We start from the raw sequence: 18,241 nt of genomic DNA on the forward strand, positions 1-18,241 counted from the left end.
TAGTAGCTCTGGTTCCTCCACATTGTTGTGCAGTGCTCTGTGAACTGCACATCAGTTATTTCACACTGCCATCACTAAATCTGTGCGCTAAGCATAACCTTTTCACTTTCTGCATCATCTACCAATCTAAATCTCCTGCATTAGAACATGCATTCATTTTCTTCCCCATGCTTCAGTCTTATGTTCTTTTATATCATGCTATATTCTCATTTGTTTTCTCCACCTCTGCTTTTATATTTAAATGGCATTAAATATCGAGCTATTGTCTCACCTTCTACTCCCATTTTCTAGTCTAAATCTCTTTCTGAATTCGTCAATTAATCAGTTAACCTGATTAGTCACTGTGTGATACATCTATCTTTAAAGAATTTTTTTTGGCAGAAAACACTGGTGGTAGAACATATCAAAATTTGGCTCGTTAGGTACCAGAAAAGCCTCAGGCACAACCCTTTACTGAGTGATTTTATAGAGGCTGTGACTGAAAGACATGGAGTTACTGCTGATTAATATTTCCATTTAGTCTTCTGCTTCTGTAAAGCAGTCTTGAATAAACTGAATTGATGAAGTACAGCCATTTTAGAAATTGCTTCCTATGATTTTATCTTCTATATGAGATTTTTCTGCTTTCTAAATCTGGGTGTTTGGTGGGTTTTTTTGTTGTTTATGCTGATTTTTTTGGTTGGTTTTTTTTTTTTTTTCTTTTAACCAGATGCAGCTGGGAGATCAATACAGTACAAAATGTCACAAATTTCTTAGGGCTTCTCTGGAGAGACAATTTGATATCATACTCTGTACTATTCTTATTATTTTGCAGGGCTTGATTTCTGTGCTATTTTTAGTAGAATAGATACTGAATAGTCAGTTCTAATTTGGTTTTCTTTAGTTCTTTCTCACAGTATGGTGATTATTTATATTATTGAATCATAGTAACTTGCAAGTTCAAAAGGAAATATGTTATTTAAGACAATCTTAAAATAGTCCTAAAAATCAGAAGAGTGCAAAATACTAGTTAGCTTACAGGATACAAGAATAAATTGAGATGTGTGCATTTCAGTTTGTGTGGTGTGAAGTGGCAAGTATATATATAAAAAAAATTATATATTTTTAGATGTATTTACATGTATTTAAAGATAGAATATTTTGCAAAGATGTTTATACTTTCAAAGTAAAGGTATACCAATAGAAGTTTTCCATTAGTGAAAAGATTGAAACAAGTTTACCAGTTACAGAAACTTTCCAGCATCTGGCTAAATCCAGTACAGGTCCCTACTTAAGATTCCTTTCTCTTTTTCATGCTTTCTGCTAGACAGCATCAGATGATGCCTCTGAAAAATAAAGTTTTTATCCCATTGTAAGAGGGGCCTACCTTGCTCTGATTAAATAAACTGAAAATTCTGAAGGATTTACTAGAAGTGTGCCTATAATCTTCAATAAAAAGAGTAGAGTTATTCTTCTGATACACAAGGTGATTGATTTTCCAGACAGCAAGGTTAGAAAATGCCTTTAGTTACACGCATGTGTCAGGCTTTCTCTTTCCCATAAAGCCGTCTTGGCCTGCCTATACTAATTTATTAAAAAGGCAGAGTCTTGACATCAGCTGCAGGGGACTCCTCTTACACATCATAAGACTTCTAAAACCCTCTTCAGTCAATAGCAGTGGCAAAAAATGCTAGGCAAGCTAACAACAGCTACTAGGGATCAAGTGAATCCTGCCAGCCTCAGCAAACAAAGATAAACCAAACCAAATACTGAAAATCCTGGTGAAGGTTTGTGCAGGAGTGACTAAGAACTCGTCGTTAGGCCAGGGAAAACCAAATGACCTGCTGCTAAGCACCAACTCTGCAAAAGGAAGGAAGGTCTTAATTACCTTTGCATACTGAATATTAATGCTATTAATTAAAGGTCTATCCTAAAAAAGGCTACCATTTCCAGCTTATAAGTATGATTCAGTATAGTCATAACCAAATAGTTCAAATTCTGCTTTTTTTCTGCCAAGAGCGTAATGCTGAGTTAGTCTTCTGTGATGAAGTCGTTCTGCAGGTGACTGCACAGACTTCATTGAATGGCATAACATGATTCAACAGGAAAAAAAACGTTTACTTTAGAACACTTGCTCTGCATCATACACTGATTTCTGGTTTGATGTATTATTTTTGCACTACTTTTTAATAATTATCAGAGCTTAGCTATCAGCTTTATTTTGTTATTACTTATATAAGTAGCTACAGCACTTTATTTAAAACATTACTGGATATAGGCCATATTAAAATGTAATTGATGGACATATCCTCTGTAAATGGAGTGAAAAGTGATAGAGAGAAAAATAAGGTCTAATAGACAGATAATGTATGAAATACATACAATTTTTTCATCAACTAGCAGAATGCTGGAAAAACTGTTCTTTTTTCAAATAGATAACGATGCATTCTAAACATTTCAAATGTAAATATTTTTTATTACTATCACTTAAATTCCACATTTTTCCCTTGGTTTTTGGTTTTTTTTTGGTCCATAGTTGCATGCAGCCCAGGATCATGCAACCCTGGTAATGGAATTCACTGTCTTCTATGTGACAGCAGTTTGATATATGGAGCAACAAAGTTCTAAAGACTGAGGGATTTGCACTCTTGCAATAGCTCTTATGTATTTTCATGTGGTCATATTAATAAATATTTAAAAAATGTGTACAGTTTGTTTTGGTTACATCAATAGAACACACTAATTTTTAGAAAATAATGATTCAGCAGCATATTGGTAAACATGTTTTAGGTCCTATTACTTAGGACTCCTTCAATTTTAAGGTCTTTAGAGTAGCTGCTAGGTTAACACCAATAGAGACAACTATTTAAATCACAAGAAGAAAATACAAAAGTAGAGGTATTTTGTATAGTTTGTCTTTTGCTGATAGACCTCAGCTCCTCTCAGCATGGACTGGTGTAAGAAGTCTATATTGTAGTTTTCATCTACCTGTCCATTCAGTCATTGGTTAACAGGATTATAGTGAACAGCTCATGGTGTACATCCAGCACTGAAAGCTCATAACAATTGCAATGTAGCCTCCAATGGAAAAACATCCTAAAAACTTACTTTCAAGATTAATTATAATATCACTAATGACCAGTTGGTAACTTCTTCCCAAAGAATGTAAAATTCCACTTCGGTCAGTCATCTGTTCCACCTTTATAGATATACCACGTTGAGCATAACACTTTTGCTCTTACCTGAAGAAAACAAACAGTAACATAAAATACCATGGTACTCTTCATGACACTAATCTTCACTTTTGTAAGACTGTTGAGAATTACTAAGTAGTTGGCTCAATGCATTCCTTGTCATTGTCATTCATTAACAGCCTTATTTAAGTTGGTATTTAGTAACACAATCCTGTTTAAAATCGTGTTTGTATTTGCAGATCATACCCCATGCAAATGGCAGAATTTCTAATAAGTATCACATTTATACTCTTTTTTTCCCTTTAGGTCTTTTTCCTTCTAGTCCATGTATAAAAATGAGCTACATGTGAAGGCCATTTTTAGCTCTTTGTCCTATCTGGAAAATGGGGTTTGCAGGTGTTTGGGTTTTTTTTTTTTAAGCACAAATAAGGACCACAGATTAATATATGTCTGTCTTTTGGAACTATACTCTGAAAAGAAGGAATAAAAAGAAATATCGTGCTACATCTAAGAAGTAATTTTTCAATATGGTATATTAAATTAAGATACTATACTATAACCATTCCAGTAATACATTGTTTACATGACAGAGCCGGACGCACCAAATATATTGTATTTTGATGTGAAGGGGACAAAAAAAGGAAAACAGTGCATTTGAAAGTAACTAGTAAGATTGTATGGTTTGCCTTTTTGGTTTGAATTAACTAAAGTAACTTTTATATAGAACATATGCAACTAAGGCATTTAAAAAAAAAGGAAAACAAGCATTATTAGGATTCTAGAGTGACACTGTTTATTGCTCAAACACTAGGAGAAACAGCATAACTAGCAGAATATATAAAATAGCTCTTTTTATCAAATGTTATTTGAAAATAAATAGCTGCAAACCAGCATGTTAAAAAGTGTTTAGGAGTTAAGAACTGAAACTCTATTTGTAATCCATAGAATGACTAAAGGCTACCTATTCCTTATTTTTGTGTGGTAATTAGAAATAAACAGACCACTGGGTTGTTAACATTAGGCTGAAGCACTGCACATCCATATGTTACCTTCATAATTTCCCACTCACAGTAACACTAAATTAGTTAGCAGTAGTTTGATGGCTAAAGAGAGAGCATGATATGCAGTATTGTCTTTCTGAAAATATAAACTGTTCTTAAAAAAAGAACAAAACACCATACCAAGTAATACCAGCACATGGAACTTCTTACAGTATGGATAGCAAATTAATTTGAGAATTACGCTTTGAAATGAATGCAGCTTTTAAGGCAATAGCAATACAGATTAAGCAGCATTTTGACATTTTTATACATTTACCCTCCTGCTGCACATCAGAAAGAGAACGGTCTGGTTGGCAGACCGTATTATCAATTCAAGTAATTTATAGAATTTTATCTATACTTTGAGGGAGAATAATAAAGCTGATGTAATTTTCACTGGGATACTATACACACTAGAATATTTACTTTCTTCTCCATGCATAAGTTTATGAATTTTCGCAGAGTATAGAAACAATGTTTCTTGGTCCTTCCGATAGGTGACATTCAGTTTCAATTCATGAAGTTTGCACACCCTTTCAGGCCTACTGGAAAAAATAAAAGTAAGTGGGTTTACAGGTTTGTCTTTAATTCTGCCTACTCTGTGCTGTTCAGCCAGGTCTCAGTCCACCGCACTGTCCACTGGTCTAACCCACACTGCCTCAGCTTACCTATGAGGATGTTGTGGGAGACAGTGTCCAAAGCCCTGCTGAAGTCAAGGTAGACAACATCCACTGCCTCTCCCCTCATCCAGCTGGACAGTCTCTCCATCGCAGAAGACTATTAGGTTGGTCAAGCACAATTTCCCCTTGGCAAATCCATACTGGATACTCCTGATAGCCTTCTTTTCCTCCACATGCTTCGAGATGACCTCCAGGATGAGCTGCTCCATCACCTTTCCAGGGATGGAGCTGAGGCTGACCAGCCTGTAGTTTCCTGGGTCCTCCTTGCCCATTTTGAAGACTGGAGTGACACTGGCTTTCCTCCAGTCCTCAGGCACCTCTCCTGTCCTCCATGACCTTTCAAAGATGATGGAGAGTGGCTTGGCAATAACATCGGCCAGTTCCCTCAGCACGGCTCAGGGTTTCATCCCATTGTGGCTCATGGATTTGTGGGCGTCAGGTTTGCCTAAATGATCTATGACCCGATCCTCCTTGACCAAGTGAGAGTCTCCCTTTCCCCAGACTTCCTCTCTTGCCTCCAGGGTCTGGGATTCCTGAGGGTTGGCCTTGGTGGTAAAGACTGAAGCGGAGAAGGCATTCAGTAACCCTGCCTTCTCTGCATCCTTCATCAATAGAAACTTTCTCTGTATCCCCAACATTGACAGATTATGCTGAATATACAGTTTACATTCAACCAGACTAACTTGTTATTCCATTACTATAGTATGTATAGCCTTTTCAACAATAGATTTAATTATGCTGTACGTTTCTTAACAGCAATGATCTTTTTAAAAGCAGGAGACTGTTAAGTGTTACAGAAATAGCTTTACTAATAGCCCCAAATGAACCTAACATGGACAATGTAACAAATATTTCTGGTAGGTTGAGAGTTGATTGTTCTTAAACATCAGCTTTTGTGCTGCTGAATATGTCAGTGGTTTCCTGTTACTCTTTAATTAATATTCCATATCATTATTTCCACGTAGCCTCAACAGGTAAACAATAAAAATGTTTGACTTCTCTGTAGCTGATATTTGATATACAGGTTTGGAGTTTTCCTGTATTTGTATAAAATGAATGAGGCACATATTATATATGAGCAATTTGAAAAGCATACTAGGTTATGTTTATTTTTTCTCTGCTATGAGAGTTGTTTAATATGACATTTCAGAAGACTGGAAATTTACCTTTTTAGCGTGATTGAGCATAAGTACTTTTTAAGAGGCAAGCGAATTCTGGGAAGGAGTGGCTGCCTTCTCAAAACTGAACAAGTTATAAACTTTTTGAAGTGGTAGTTTTATGAAAAAGCAATGCTAAATTTGAATACTTGGATAGCAAAAAAAAAAAAAAATATCTGTGATATTCGGTTCAATGCTGTCTCCCCAGTTTGTGTTTTGTATTTAATGCAGCAGGAATACAGGGCAGAAGGTATATTTCCGCAGACAGAAAACCCATGATGATACAGGCTGTGAAGAAAATTCATTGCCTGATAAGGGGAATAAATGGAGCGTTTAGCTGGATTGCATTAGATCCTTAAATAAAATGTGCCTTTCAAAGCCTCATATGTATTATGGAGCTATCATCGTCTAGATATTAAAGTTACCATCCAAAGTAACATGAAATACTTTACAATCACGATAGTATACTTTATATTACACCATATGAGAATCAATTGTTTTCCAAAGCAAAGGGACCTTTCATCCTATCTTTTTCTTTCTTATTTCTATTAAAGACTTTAATTCAATGTCATTTAAACCTGGCTTTCAGTGTTACAGCTTTGGAGATCATCTAGTGCAATATCTTGCTGAATGTAGGTTCAGCTGCAGCAGGCTGCTCTGGACTCTGTCCAGTTGTGTTGTGACCATTCTCAAGGACGGCGACTCCACGACATCTCTGGGCAACATCCTCCGGTATTCAATCACCTTTACAGTATTTTTTTGTTTTCCGTCTGCAGCTAGAATTTCCTGTATTCCAATTTGTGCCCAAATACATTTCTCATTTGTTTTTCTTATATTCTTTGAAAACCTCCCTCTGAAATACCCAAATGACATTGTAGCTATGTTTTTCTTTTTTTTAAACATTCCTATTGTAACACACAGCTCCTCTGTCCCATACCTCATGTTTCTTCTTTTTCCCCTTTTCCCTTTTAAATCTCACATAAGTATTTAAATGAACACCAGCACTTGTATTTTTTGCGGTTTAAATGAGTCATACAAAGAATCCTATTGCACACTAACTATGCAATTTTATAATTACCTGAAACCATCTTGAGTATCATCTCTTCAGGCACCTTCTTACACAGGTTTAAAGCCAAATTAATGTATAGTGAACTCCTACAAAAACGGATGGGGCTAAACCAAGAATTAATTTGTCTTGATTTCAGCTGGGAAATAAGCAGAAGCAAGTGAAGTAGAAGCAGAAATCTCATATTCATGCCAATGCAGCTACATAAGAACATCTGAGAAGAATATTCATTATGCAAGCAACAGACCTTCAAATACAAAATTATTCATGAGCTGTTGGTGTGTCCAGAAATACAGCTTTTATAGGCACAACCCACCTGCAAAGCTGAGGAACTCCTCGTACACAGAATGCATAATACTGTCTGCACTGAAGCAAAAACTAGCTGAGTACCTAGGCTCCAGTAGGGAAGCCAATATTCTCTGGAGTTTGGTTCACTGGAAATTATGCAGATGGTTTTTCTCTTATTTTTTAAGGTTAAATATGAACAGGAGTATTACATGACCAAATCATAAAATTTAGATAAGTACATGTGTCCACCACAAGCCGTTCTGGTTTTTTTGCTTAGAGATGAATGGTTTCCAGCTGCATTCCATAGTAGCTAATTTTTAACTTTCCAACTTTTAGTTCCCACATTTTTATTTTCCGCTCCCATAAAGAGAAAGGAAGGTTTCTGTTTTAAGCCTCTACGTGAAGTGATGCTATGCAGCAGGCTGCAAATCTGGGCTCCCCAGCTGCACTGCCAAAGGCCCCCGCACTGCTTGGTACAGTCACCTGTTGGAGCTTGGCTCTCGGGGTCTGTTGGTGTGTCCGCCTGTGTGCCCGGCTTGCTGATGGTATCACCGTGTCTGGGGTGCGGCTGGGATGGGGTTGTTCTTTGTAGTATATGGTATGGGGTTCTGGTTTAGATCTGTGACCAAAACGATGCCGGTAACACACCGGTATTTCGGCTATTGCTGAACAGGGTGTGCACAGTGTCAAGGTCTTCTCTGTTACTCACTCCCAGCGAGTAGAGTTGGGGTGCACGAGAGCTTGGGAGCAGATACAACCAGGCAGGTGACCTGAACTAACCAAAGGGATATTCCACGCCATATAGCGTCCTGCTCAGCAGTAAAATGGAGAGGAGCGAGGTTTAGGTAAGGTTAGCTACTTTTTGCTTAGGAACTGGCTGCCCACCAGTCTGCCCATGGGAGGTAGTGAGGGATTGCCATTGCATCACTTCTTTTGTATTGTTTTTGATTTTTTCTTCCACTTCTCTGCTTATTAAATTATTTTCATCTTGACTCATGAATTTTCTTGCTTTTCCTCTTCCTTTCTTTTCCCTTATCCCACTTGGGGTGCGCAGGGGGGGAGTAAGTGAGCGGCTGCGTGGTGCTTAGCTCCTACCAGGGTTAACCCACAAGACACTGCATGCCAACTGTGCTTCCACAGTTCGGTGGGGCTGGTGAGATCTGCCCAAGAAGACTCACTCAGCCCATCTCCCCATCTCAGGAACCGCCAAAGAGCTCTCGTGGTAACGCTACAGGCCAAAGCTGGATGTGGCCAGTGATCTTAGTATAAAGAAGGTCCAAAGCTCATTATGACTTCTACCTCACTAAATTTAAAAAAAAAAAAAAAATCTTAGAAGACTTGAAGTTTATTTCTCAAAAAGAAAGACAATTACATTTCAAAATACAATCTTGTTAAGAAACCACCCACAGAACTGGGTGTGGAGATGAATTTGCCCAGGAAATTCCATATGAAATGGGGAAGGACCAAACTATTACTACAGTAAAGTTGACATTATACGTTGGTGCCAGGATTGAAAGATGGAAAAATATTCTGGAAATAATATGCAATAGAAAATATTTATAAAATTATCTTTTAACTTTGTACTCACTACTTCAATAAAGACAGACCTTCCCTAAAGAACAGAAATTCAAGCCCTGAGAAACTGTATAAGGTTTAGCAAGATCCTTCAGTGAAAGAGAAGCAAAAGGTGACTAGTCTGAGGTGAGATTTCAAAAATTGTAAATGTTATGGCCATACACAGAAAGACACAAATTCTGAGTCTCGTAATTTCACTGAAAGCATGTGTGTTAAAGGGACACCAAGCAGCCTGTTTGGAAAGGCAATCCCACACAGACCTACGAGTCCACCTTCTCTGCTCTTACTCATGTTGTACTGCTGCTTCCTACGTGGTTGCTTCCACTCACTGAGGAGATGTGCGTGGAAGACTGTTGGCACTTTCTCAGAGCTGTGAAGATACTTCATTTCAGTAAGCAGAAGCCTACACAGCCATCAAGCATGGATCCTACTGATTTAGGAGCTAGCTTTCTGTCATATGACTACTGAATCTTATGAAATGGATAGGTATACTCAAAATAATACAACTTTTAGCCAAATCATACCTCCCAAATAAGCAGTGTCTCACTGGGTTAATGAAAGGTATACAATGAATGAAATATTATTTTAATAAAATGGTCTAGGTACAAATGAGATGTGAAACACTCCTTCCCATCTTCCAAGAAAAAAATAATAATATCTGTACTCTGTGTCATCCTCCATTGCCACCAGTAGACTGAGTGGCAACCCAGTTATAATATTTATTGTATCCCTGCTAGGAAGCCCAGCTACTGGAAGACAGTATTTCCAGTACAATGTTTACATATCTGCACATCCACTTCAGGGAAAGTTATTATTTACCTGATTTTTGTCTGCTTTAAACCTATTTAAATCCAATAATCTGTCTTCCCCAATCCCATTCTTCTTGTGACTAGACTAATACCATGCATGAATTCGCCACAGGACTGTCTGTGCAAGAGACGGTTCCTTGGTTTCTGATTCTGTCACTCCTCTTCCTCTCCCATACCATCACTGGGGAAAATAACATCCAGTGATAGACATGCTCAAAATACAGATGTGAGGTGGTAACTGGAATCCACTGAAGTCACTGGCAAAGTTCCATGGTCTTCAGAACTACCAGAAAATCATCCTTTGGATGGATGCAAGCCTGGTAACCAGGCTACACCATGGGAGGAGGAGCAAAGAGTAGTCTTGTTTTAGATACCAATTAATTGTGTTCCTTCTAGCAAAAGCTTAAAGATAAGCCCATGTTTAAGTGTTTTTTTAAGCCATTGCCTTAACATAAGCAGACATAATGCAGGAGCTGGTGATAAACTAAACTAAACCCAAAATGAATCTAAGCAGATTGTTGGTGGCTGAAGCAGGGAGATGTGATTCAGCTCACATCTAGTCAGGGCCAGCTTCTGTGCTAGAAATCCCGATGGATCCAAAGACCTGGTTCTAAACCTTTCTCCTCAACACAGAGTGTCACAGACCCCTTACAGACTGCCAGAAAGTACCAAAAAATTGAACGAGCCCCAGCAAGGTGGCAATAGCAGGGCACAGAGAATGGCACAGCCACTAACCAGCTCTCCCACCCACAGATTAACAACATGAGGCACATAAGTGGAGGCTTGTTTGGCTGCTCTATCCCTTCCAAGCTGCACTTCGCATCCATTATACATCACATTAATGATGCTGTGTGGTTTCTTACCATCATTTCCACTGGCTGGGCAAAGTTACAGTGTTTACATCACGAAGGAATTTGTCCTGCTGAAATGTGTTATGTCTGATCCACATATTAGAGACTGATTTTGTCCGACTGAATTTTTATAACACAGCTATGAGAGATCAGTTTCGTATTTCCCACTGCTCCAAGTTATCTTGGCTGTGGACCAGTAGATATGCACCAGTGGAGCTAAGAAAGGAGCTGACCCACCTCTACATTACAGCAATATTCATAAATGAGTGCATGTTCTCTGAAAGCATATTCTGCTCCATTTTTTTTCAAAAGCAAGAACGTCAAAGTTTTGTCATATTCTGGCTCTTTCCTGCCCCACTACACTGAAAATAAGCACACGCCCCCTCCCCCCAACAAAAAAAACCCCAAGAAAACCCTCATATGATGAAAATAGAACAGAAATATAATGTTTAAGTCATGGCGCAAGTATTCAACAGGACAGGCAATGATACAGTACTTTAATCTGTATTGTCTATATAAAACATTTATTTTTAAGCTCTATAATGGTATTATAGAAATACATAGAATATTTTATAGAGTGTATTTTAGTGTACTCACTGTGAAAATAACACATTTATTAAGACAGGTATTCTTATGTCCAAATGTTTTAAATATATGTACTTCTTTGCCTTGCAGTATTATGTTACTTTGAAAAACAAAATACCAGTATTTTATTCTTTGCTCCTCACCAGAATTTTCTTATTCAGATTTCCCTGGGTCATCTAGGGTGCTCACTGCTGTGAGATATTTTATAAAAACCACGAAAAGTACTTAGGTTTGTAGATTTCCTATATTTGTTTGCATTCATGTCTAGTGCACATAGCTTGCCGTTCAATTCTCCAAGTGCCTTCTTCGTAAGTACAGTGACATATAGTGCATTCATCAGTTTTCACCTCCCGGCCTGCTGGAATGACAATGGTTTCTGCAAAGCAGTTCGGGCCTAAAAAAAGGAAAGAGTTTATTATGTGATACCCATAGCACACTGTAATCCAGCATAGTTCAGTTTTAGTCTTGAGCACAGAAAATCTAACACACAGTGAGCAACGCTGGGCAACATTTAACAAATGTGAGCATCACGCACAAGGCATAAAAGTAGCAAAGAGAGCAAGGACCCTGCCCTGCGATGTGGCTGGGTGTCTTCACTGCAGACTGTCCTGCCCTCTACAAGGGAAGGTGCAATAAAGCCTTTCTGTGAAACATGCAACTGTGACAGAGACCTCGGCGCAAACTGGTGATGCAGATGAATACAGGTTTAAGCTAGAGAAAATGCCACATATTCAGAATCAACAGTGTTACTGCAGGCTACTAGAGAGCTGATTTATAAATGTTACATTTTTCCATTGGAATCAATCATCGTATTTAGTCTAGTAATCAAAGTATCAGATTAGTTTATTTTCCACTTCATGAGAAAATAGTCCTTTTCCAGTAGGATGGAATATCTCCAGTCTCTTCTGGATGAAGATGCTTTTCATGAATAAAATTAAATATTCTCTTTTATGCAACTCAGAAAGTCTACAAACATCCCTTTGCAAAGTACACCGAAATAACTTTATTTCTGAGGATGCGGCAGGAGAACAACCCACCAGCACAATGCTCACAAGACAAATCTGGTTCTTTCAAAAGGTGACAACCTCTCATCTCTCTGCCACAGAAGGCTGAGTGCTGTAATATCTGTGGTTCTGTTAAAAAAAAGTCTATTTCTGTGCTGGAAATCCACATGCACTTATAAAGCAGCACTAAACCCTACCGATCATTTATCGATACGCTGTCATGTCCTCAGGGGAACTTGGCCCTTCCGTTCACTAAGCACACAAACAGCTGCTCAGGCAGAGCCTGGACATTCAACGGCCCATTGATGTTGGTGCCACGATCCATCAGGGCAGGATGTGCAGTAGGGGCCAGCATATATTGATATGATACAGCTGAAACTCTAAAGAATACAGGTGTGCAAAATGCGTATTGACTGCCAGCCTGTTTGCCATACAAGTAAATAAACCACAGCTGAGGCTCAGTGTTCCATTGCCAGGGATCTACTCTAAGACCTAAGCCTAGCAGTATGGCCGCTTCTTCTAAAGAAATGCATTTTTTTAAGTGCTTCCTCTGAAAAAAACAAAGGTAGGTGCATGCTACACATTTTGAAGCACAAACCAAATAGTTCCCAAATCAATTTTAAGAGTTATCTCTCTGGATCAGGTTATGTGTTTCTGTACGGACACAGCAGCCTGAGACAATTCCGAAGAAAGATGCCAAACTGCCAATAACGAAGGCCTTTTCTCACTGAAGAGCTACTCTCTAAAAGAGACCTGCAAGACTTGCAGAAATGTCCTTCACCATGTCGTGCCCATTAATTCTCTATTTAAGCCAGTATTTTGTTTTAGGACTGACTGCTGACAAGTATCTCTAACATGTGGCTTCTTCCATAGTTTTAGGTGGCTTCTTGCCCATTCGAGGCTTTGGATACATAATGGATAGCAAAATAGGGCACACCTCATGTAAAACTACCTGCTTTGCTAACCTACCGTTACTGTGCTACTTTTGTGTTTGCATCCCCCTCAGTCTGTCCACGCAAAGTAACACTGGGCTGGAGAACACAGGAAGGAGGACTTTGGGGTGGGAGCCACGCTCCTGGATCCCACCGCACGCTGGGAGGTGCCCTGCCTTTCAGCTGAGATAAAGCAGTGTTGTTAACTAAGCTGTCCGTGCTGGAACTTTAAAAGATTTCAACTCTAATCTACATAATTCTGTTTCAGTTAAATACAGTATTCTTCTTGCACCTAATAAACTTTCATCCCAAGATGAGTTCACCCACACATTAGGTAAAGATAACGGAATATTTTGCATGTTGGCCTGTAACAGGCCTGTGATTTACAAAGCTGTATGATACGAAGAGTTAAAATATTAAAAGCGGAATCTACTTTCCATGGAGAATTTCTATGAAACCTAAAAGACCACTTGAAATTTAAACACTATGTAATAGGCACAAGAGGAACAAAAGTGATGTCAATCCCCTGTGCAGGTTTTATTTCATTCTGGGAAAGTGAATGTTGCAGGCTATACTTGGTTACAGAAACCAACCAGAGTGTGAAGCAAAAACAGTGCAACACACATAATACAATTCACTAGGATTCAGAATGTAAATGCCTCCATTCACAATTAGCAGCATCTTAAAGCCATGTGTGACAAGTCCTTCTTACATCAGAAAGTTATTAAATGTAAATATACAAGTTTGCCCTCAATTCTTAAAACTATTTAATATGGGGGGAAGTCATTGCTTTGGTAAATACAGGAAGAGCAATAACCATCTACTTGAGAAAAGAACCCTACAAAAATAAATGACAGCAACGCATATTCTTTTAGTATCATGCAACTTTTCAACAGAAAATTGCCTATTTTCTGGTTCTGCATTTGCACCCATCATTACTGTAACTGCAAATCTTATATAGTACTTAGACTGGCAATAGCCAACTGGCATCCCCGCTTCATCTTTTTCTTTGCAATATCGTGTGCACGCAATATTGTGGTTAATGTTACAGAAAAGGTCATCAATGAAAAGGCTGAACTGACTGTATTACTGCAACACCATGCAAATAAATGTCAGTACAATATAGTGTCCAAACATGGGAAAGTAATTCCACAGCACTCCTTTTAACATTTCTCCAAACCCTCAGACTTCTAGGGAAAAGAAAGCCCTGAGCTTCACCCCAAACCTCACTCAAATTTGATGCTGTTTGAGCTAGCACTGAATACGTGGCTCCCTTCCCATCAAGCAGGTGACGCTCATCCCTTTCCTTTTCCTCTGAGGAGCAGCCACAGAAACAAGACTTGCATGGCTGGACCGGCCAGAGGTGACCAGCCTGCGGTGATGGGGGACAGGTGAGGTGGCAGCAGTGGGACCCTTGGTGCAGGGCTGCCCCAGCTGCCCCTGTGCCTCCAGCAGCCCTTCCCTCATCCCTGCCACTCGAATGGATGTTGCTGATGAAGCAACCAACAATCCGATTCTCTGTCTGCCTAGAAGGACAGTAGGGAAGCCGAGGAATCAAATATTTTAAGCAGAGAGTGGGGCAAGGAGGCAGAGCAGGCACACAAGGGCTGGTCTGAGACTCAAGTGCCATTTCCTCACTCTCCCTTAGCAGTGGGAGGAAGAAGCACATGCCTGCTCCACATGCCCAGCAGTTAAGATGCTCTGAAGGCACGGCATTTGCTGACACTACTGCTTTACTTAAAACTGGACACTTTATATTGATGTAGCAAGACTTTCAGATCCCCATCACAAAGGGTGAGCCATTTCTTGATTTTTTAAAAAAGTTTGCAAAAATACCTGACTTAGCACATGAAAAATATTTCCCAGTAAATCAGGGCTGTTCCAACTCCAAAGCTGTGGTGGGCTTTCTGACTAGGTGTTGCTGTTGCAGGAGCAGTGAATCTCTCCTCCTCAGTCTACAAAGCAGGCTGCATGCTTTCTGAGCTCCTGCTTACTAACACCACTACTCCGCCCAGTACTCCTTCAGTGCAGCAGTGGTTGTTTGATCTATAGTATAAACCTCCTGGGCCCGATCCCCAACTGCATACACTTACATAGGTCTAACGAAGTCAGTGGTGCTGCATATCGTCACAGTAGATGAAGATCTTGCCATATCACTCTTAAATCTGGCAGAAAATTCAGTATGAAGTATTGTATGAATTCCAAGTGCAGCTTGAAATCTACCATGGCATCATTTATTTTCCTAAAGTATATACTGGCGCTGCCAGACTCCACTTGAGCCATACCACACTGGTATCAGCAGAGATTTCTTTCCTAGGGCCAAGCCACAGTTGCTGCCGTCTCAGTGATGTCTCAAAGCAGCAAGTTCAGTGCAAATCCTCAGTTCTCACGCTGAGCACCAGATTGGCATGCAGCTCTCAGCTTCCCTGAAACCACACCAGTGAATCCTAGCTTCCAAAAGCAACAGTTATACTGGAATCTAAGGAACTAGGTAGGCATATTAGGTGGTTAATTCATGGAGAGTTTATAATGGGATTCTTGCCTCTTAAATGCTTAAAAACTAAAGTTTAAAAATAACAGTGTGGTAAATTTAGCTATTGTAATTTTTTTCAAAGTCCTTACCCTGGTCCTGTGAAAAGCTTCCAATGACTTATAAGTTATGCTTCAGTCTTGACAAATGTAACAATCTAATTAAAATGCAAATTTTGTTATCTCAGAAGAAAATAGCCAATACCAATTATCAGCAGAGAATGCCCAAGCCACTCACCTACAGAAGCAACAGCACCTGTAACCTTGACAACCTTGCAAGAGACTCTCTGAAGCTTCTCCTCCTCCTTCTCTTCCGCAAAACCACAGCTTTATGCTACAGAGTTGTGTCTATTTCCTCTGCAGCCTGCCCTTGCTTTTGCAGGGTCACGAGTCCCAATCAGTTAAAAAATATAAGATATAGCAATTTGGTAAATCGTGTTTTAATCAACTGTTTTCATCATGTATTACATCAAATTATGGACAAAGAAATCTGTTCAACTGCAAGTTAATGTGTTTGCCTGGAGATTAAGTCACAGCAAATTTTCACCAATTAGAACTACAGTGACAACCTCTGTAATTTAACACTTTGATGTAAGCCTGCCTTGGGCTCTGGTTTGTACTCAACTCCCCAGTCACTGCCCTTTTAAGAGCTCCTTGCAGGAGGCAAACAGGTGACTAACTTCCAAGCTACCTGACAGCAGTCCCATCTACCCTGACAGTTTTATAGCATTCATCATTGTGCTATTACCGCACTTTGCAAATAACATGAACTCAACGTTTAGCTTAGCCCCAATTTTTTTTATTTATTTTTTTTATCAAATTTCACGGAGAGATTTCCAACAGTTACAACATGAAAAAACAGATCCTACACTTTGTCCTGGAAGTCTTCAGAACCATGACATTATAAGAAATAGCTGTGTTGGGTGAGATCAGAAGTCTACCCTCACCCGTGGCAGCCAAAAGGAGATACATGGGGAAGTGTATGGGGACAGAGCAATCACACGTACCCAGCTTCCAGCACTTTCTGACTCACAGACTTTGTAAATGGCTCCTGTGTGCTGAGTTAATGGAGTTAAGGGACAGACTTAATAAATTTCTTTGTGATTAACCTCTCCAACATCCTGCTGAACCCATATAAACATCACTTGGTGGCAAGGAGGTCCACAGCTCTTGTGCACAGGGTAGAACCGTTTTCTGTTGCTCTCTGATGCTTTGCACCTGCTACCTAAACTTGGTATTCCCAAATCCTCATAGTGGAAGAGGCAGGAACAACCACCCCACTTTGCCATGCCATTCATGAGGTTATAGACCTGTGTCATGCTTCCCTCCCATCACCAGTCCCCCACTGTTCCTGCTGACCTCCCCAGACCTCTCCCAGTTCTGCCACCTCCTTTTTGGGCTGTGAGGACCAAACCTGTGCACCACAGGGCAAGTTGTAGAAACACCATGGACCTGTACAGTAGCACAGTGATGTTCCCTGATTTGATTCCCAGTTCCCTCCTACTTCTTAACATTTGCCTTTCAGTTGTGACCACTGATGAAAAAGTTGAGCTGACATTTTCAGGACAGTAAGAATTTTATACCAGATAGGAATCTTACAGAAACAAATGTTTCGTTACACTCAAGTCAAATCTGCTGCTGCCTTTTTGCGTTACAGAGAAGTTCCACTTTCCAGCAATGCTACTTGACAGTCTTCCGCGTCCAGCAAGAATGCTCCTGTTGTTCAGTAATTTCAGGAACATGCTAAGGAAAGCGAACCCTTCTCTCCCCCCCTTTCAGATCTTTCTTCTTTCTGATGTTTCGAGAGTTCCTCCAGGATCTATTGCAGATGCCAGAGAGACTAATGAAACACCGAGCTTGAAGAAACGTAGAGAAGCTCCCTGCCTGCATTTCAAGCTGACTGCCACTGCAGATGACCTGGGATGCCACAGCGCAAAACCAAGGACTCTTCCGCACCCCAGCTGGAAATTACACTGGGGAGCTAGGACAGCCAAGGACCAAACCATGGATAAAGGGTGGCTGTGCCTGCCTCCCAGTGCACTGAGACACAAAGTGCCTCATGCACCTGCTGAGATATTTGAAATGGGTTTCGAAATGTGCTAACGTAGCGTGGCGAGACAAAATAAGGCTGCTCTGCCACATAGCACCGCAGCGGCAAGATTTTTTAGATGCAGGCATTACTTCCCTCATCCCTCTCAAATCTAATCACTTCCTCCAGAGATGGTATCAGTACCTACTTTGTGCCCTTCCAATCTCTAATCTCTTCTAAAGGGTCTGTATCTCCCTGACTTGATTTTGTTTCCTCTCTCATGTGGATATATATAAAATATGTCTGTCTCCTGTGAAACATCATCTTGGAAGATAAAGCACAAAAAGCAGCTGGCGAAAGTAGCCTGTGACTAGGATTACAGCAGGCTCTCATTCTCTCAGAAAAATAAGTTCATCACCCCTGCTGCTGTGACAATTCTGACTGCTCCCAATCCAGTGCAACCTTTTACTCGCCTCAGTACCTGTGGACGCTACTGAACCAAGTCCAAAAGGGAGTTTTCAAT

At 39.8% G+C, this 18,241-nt stretch overlaps 1 protein-coding gene across 4 annotated transcripts in view; it reads right to left on the reverse strand.

Moving 5' to 3' along the window:
• Nucleotides 1–11,127: 11,127 nt before the first annotated feature.
• VWC2 (von Willebrand factor C domain containing 2) overlaps nt 11,128–18,241 on the reverse strand; it is an 81,997-nt gene continuing 74,883 nt past the window's right edge. For all 4 annotated transcript variants that reach the window (XM_056332993.1, XM_056332991.1, XM_056332994.1 and 1 more), the window contains exon 4: nt 11,128–11,618. In XM_056332993.1, the coding sequence (XP_056188968.1) occupies nt 11,467–11,618 (152 nt within the window). In that variant the 3' untranslated portion in view covers nt 11,128–11,466. The remainder of the gene's footprint in view (nt 11,619–18,241) is intronic.

Source organism: Falco biarmicus, chromosome 3, assembly GCF_023638135.1.
Source record: "Falco biarmicus isolate bFalBia1 chromosome 3, bFalBia1.pri, whole genome shotgun sequence".
NCBI classification, from domain to species: Eukaryota; Metazoa; Chordata; class Aves; order Falconiformes; family Falconidae; genus Falco; species Falco biarmicus.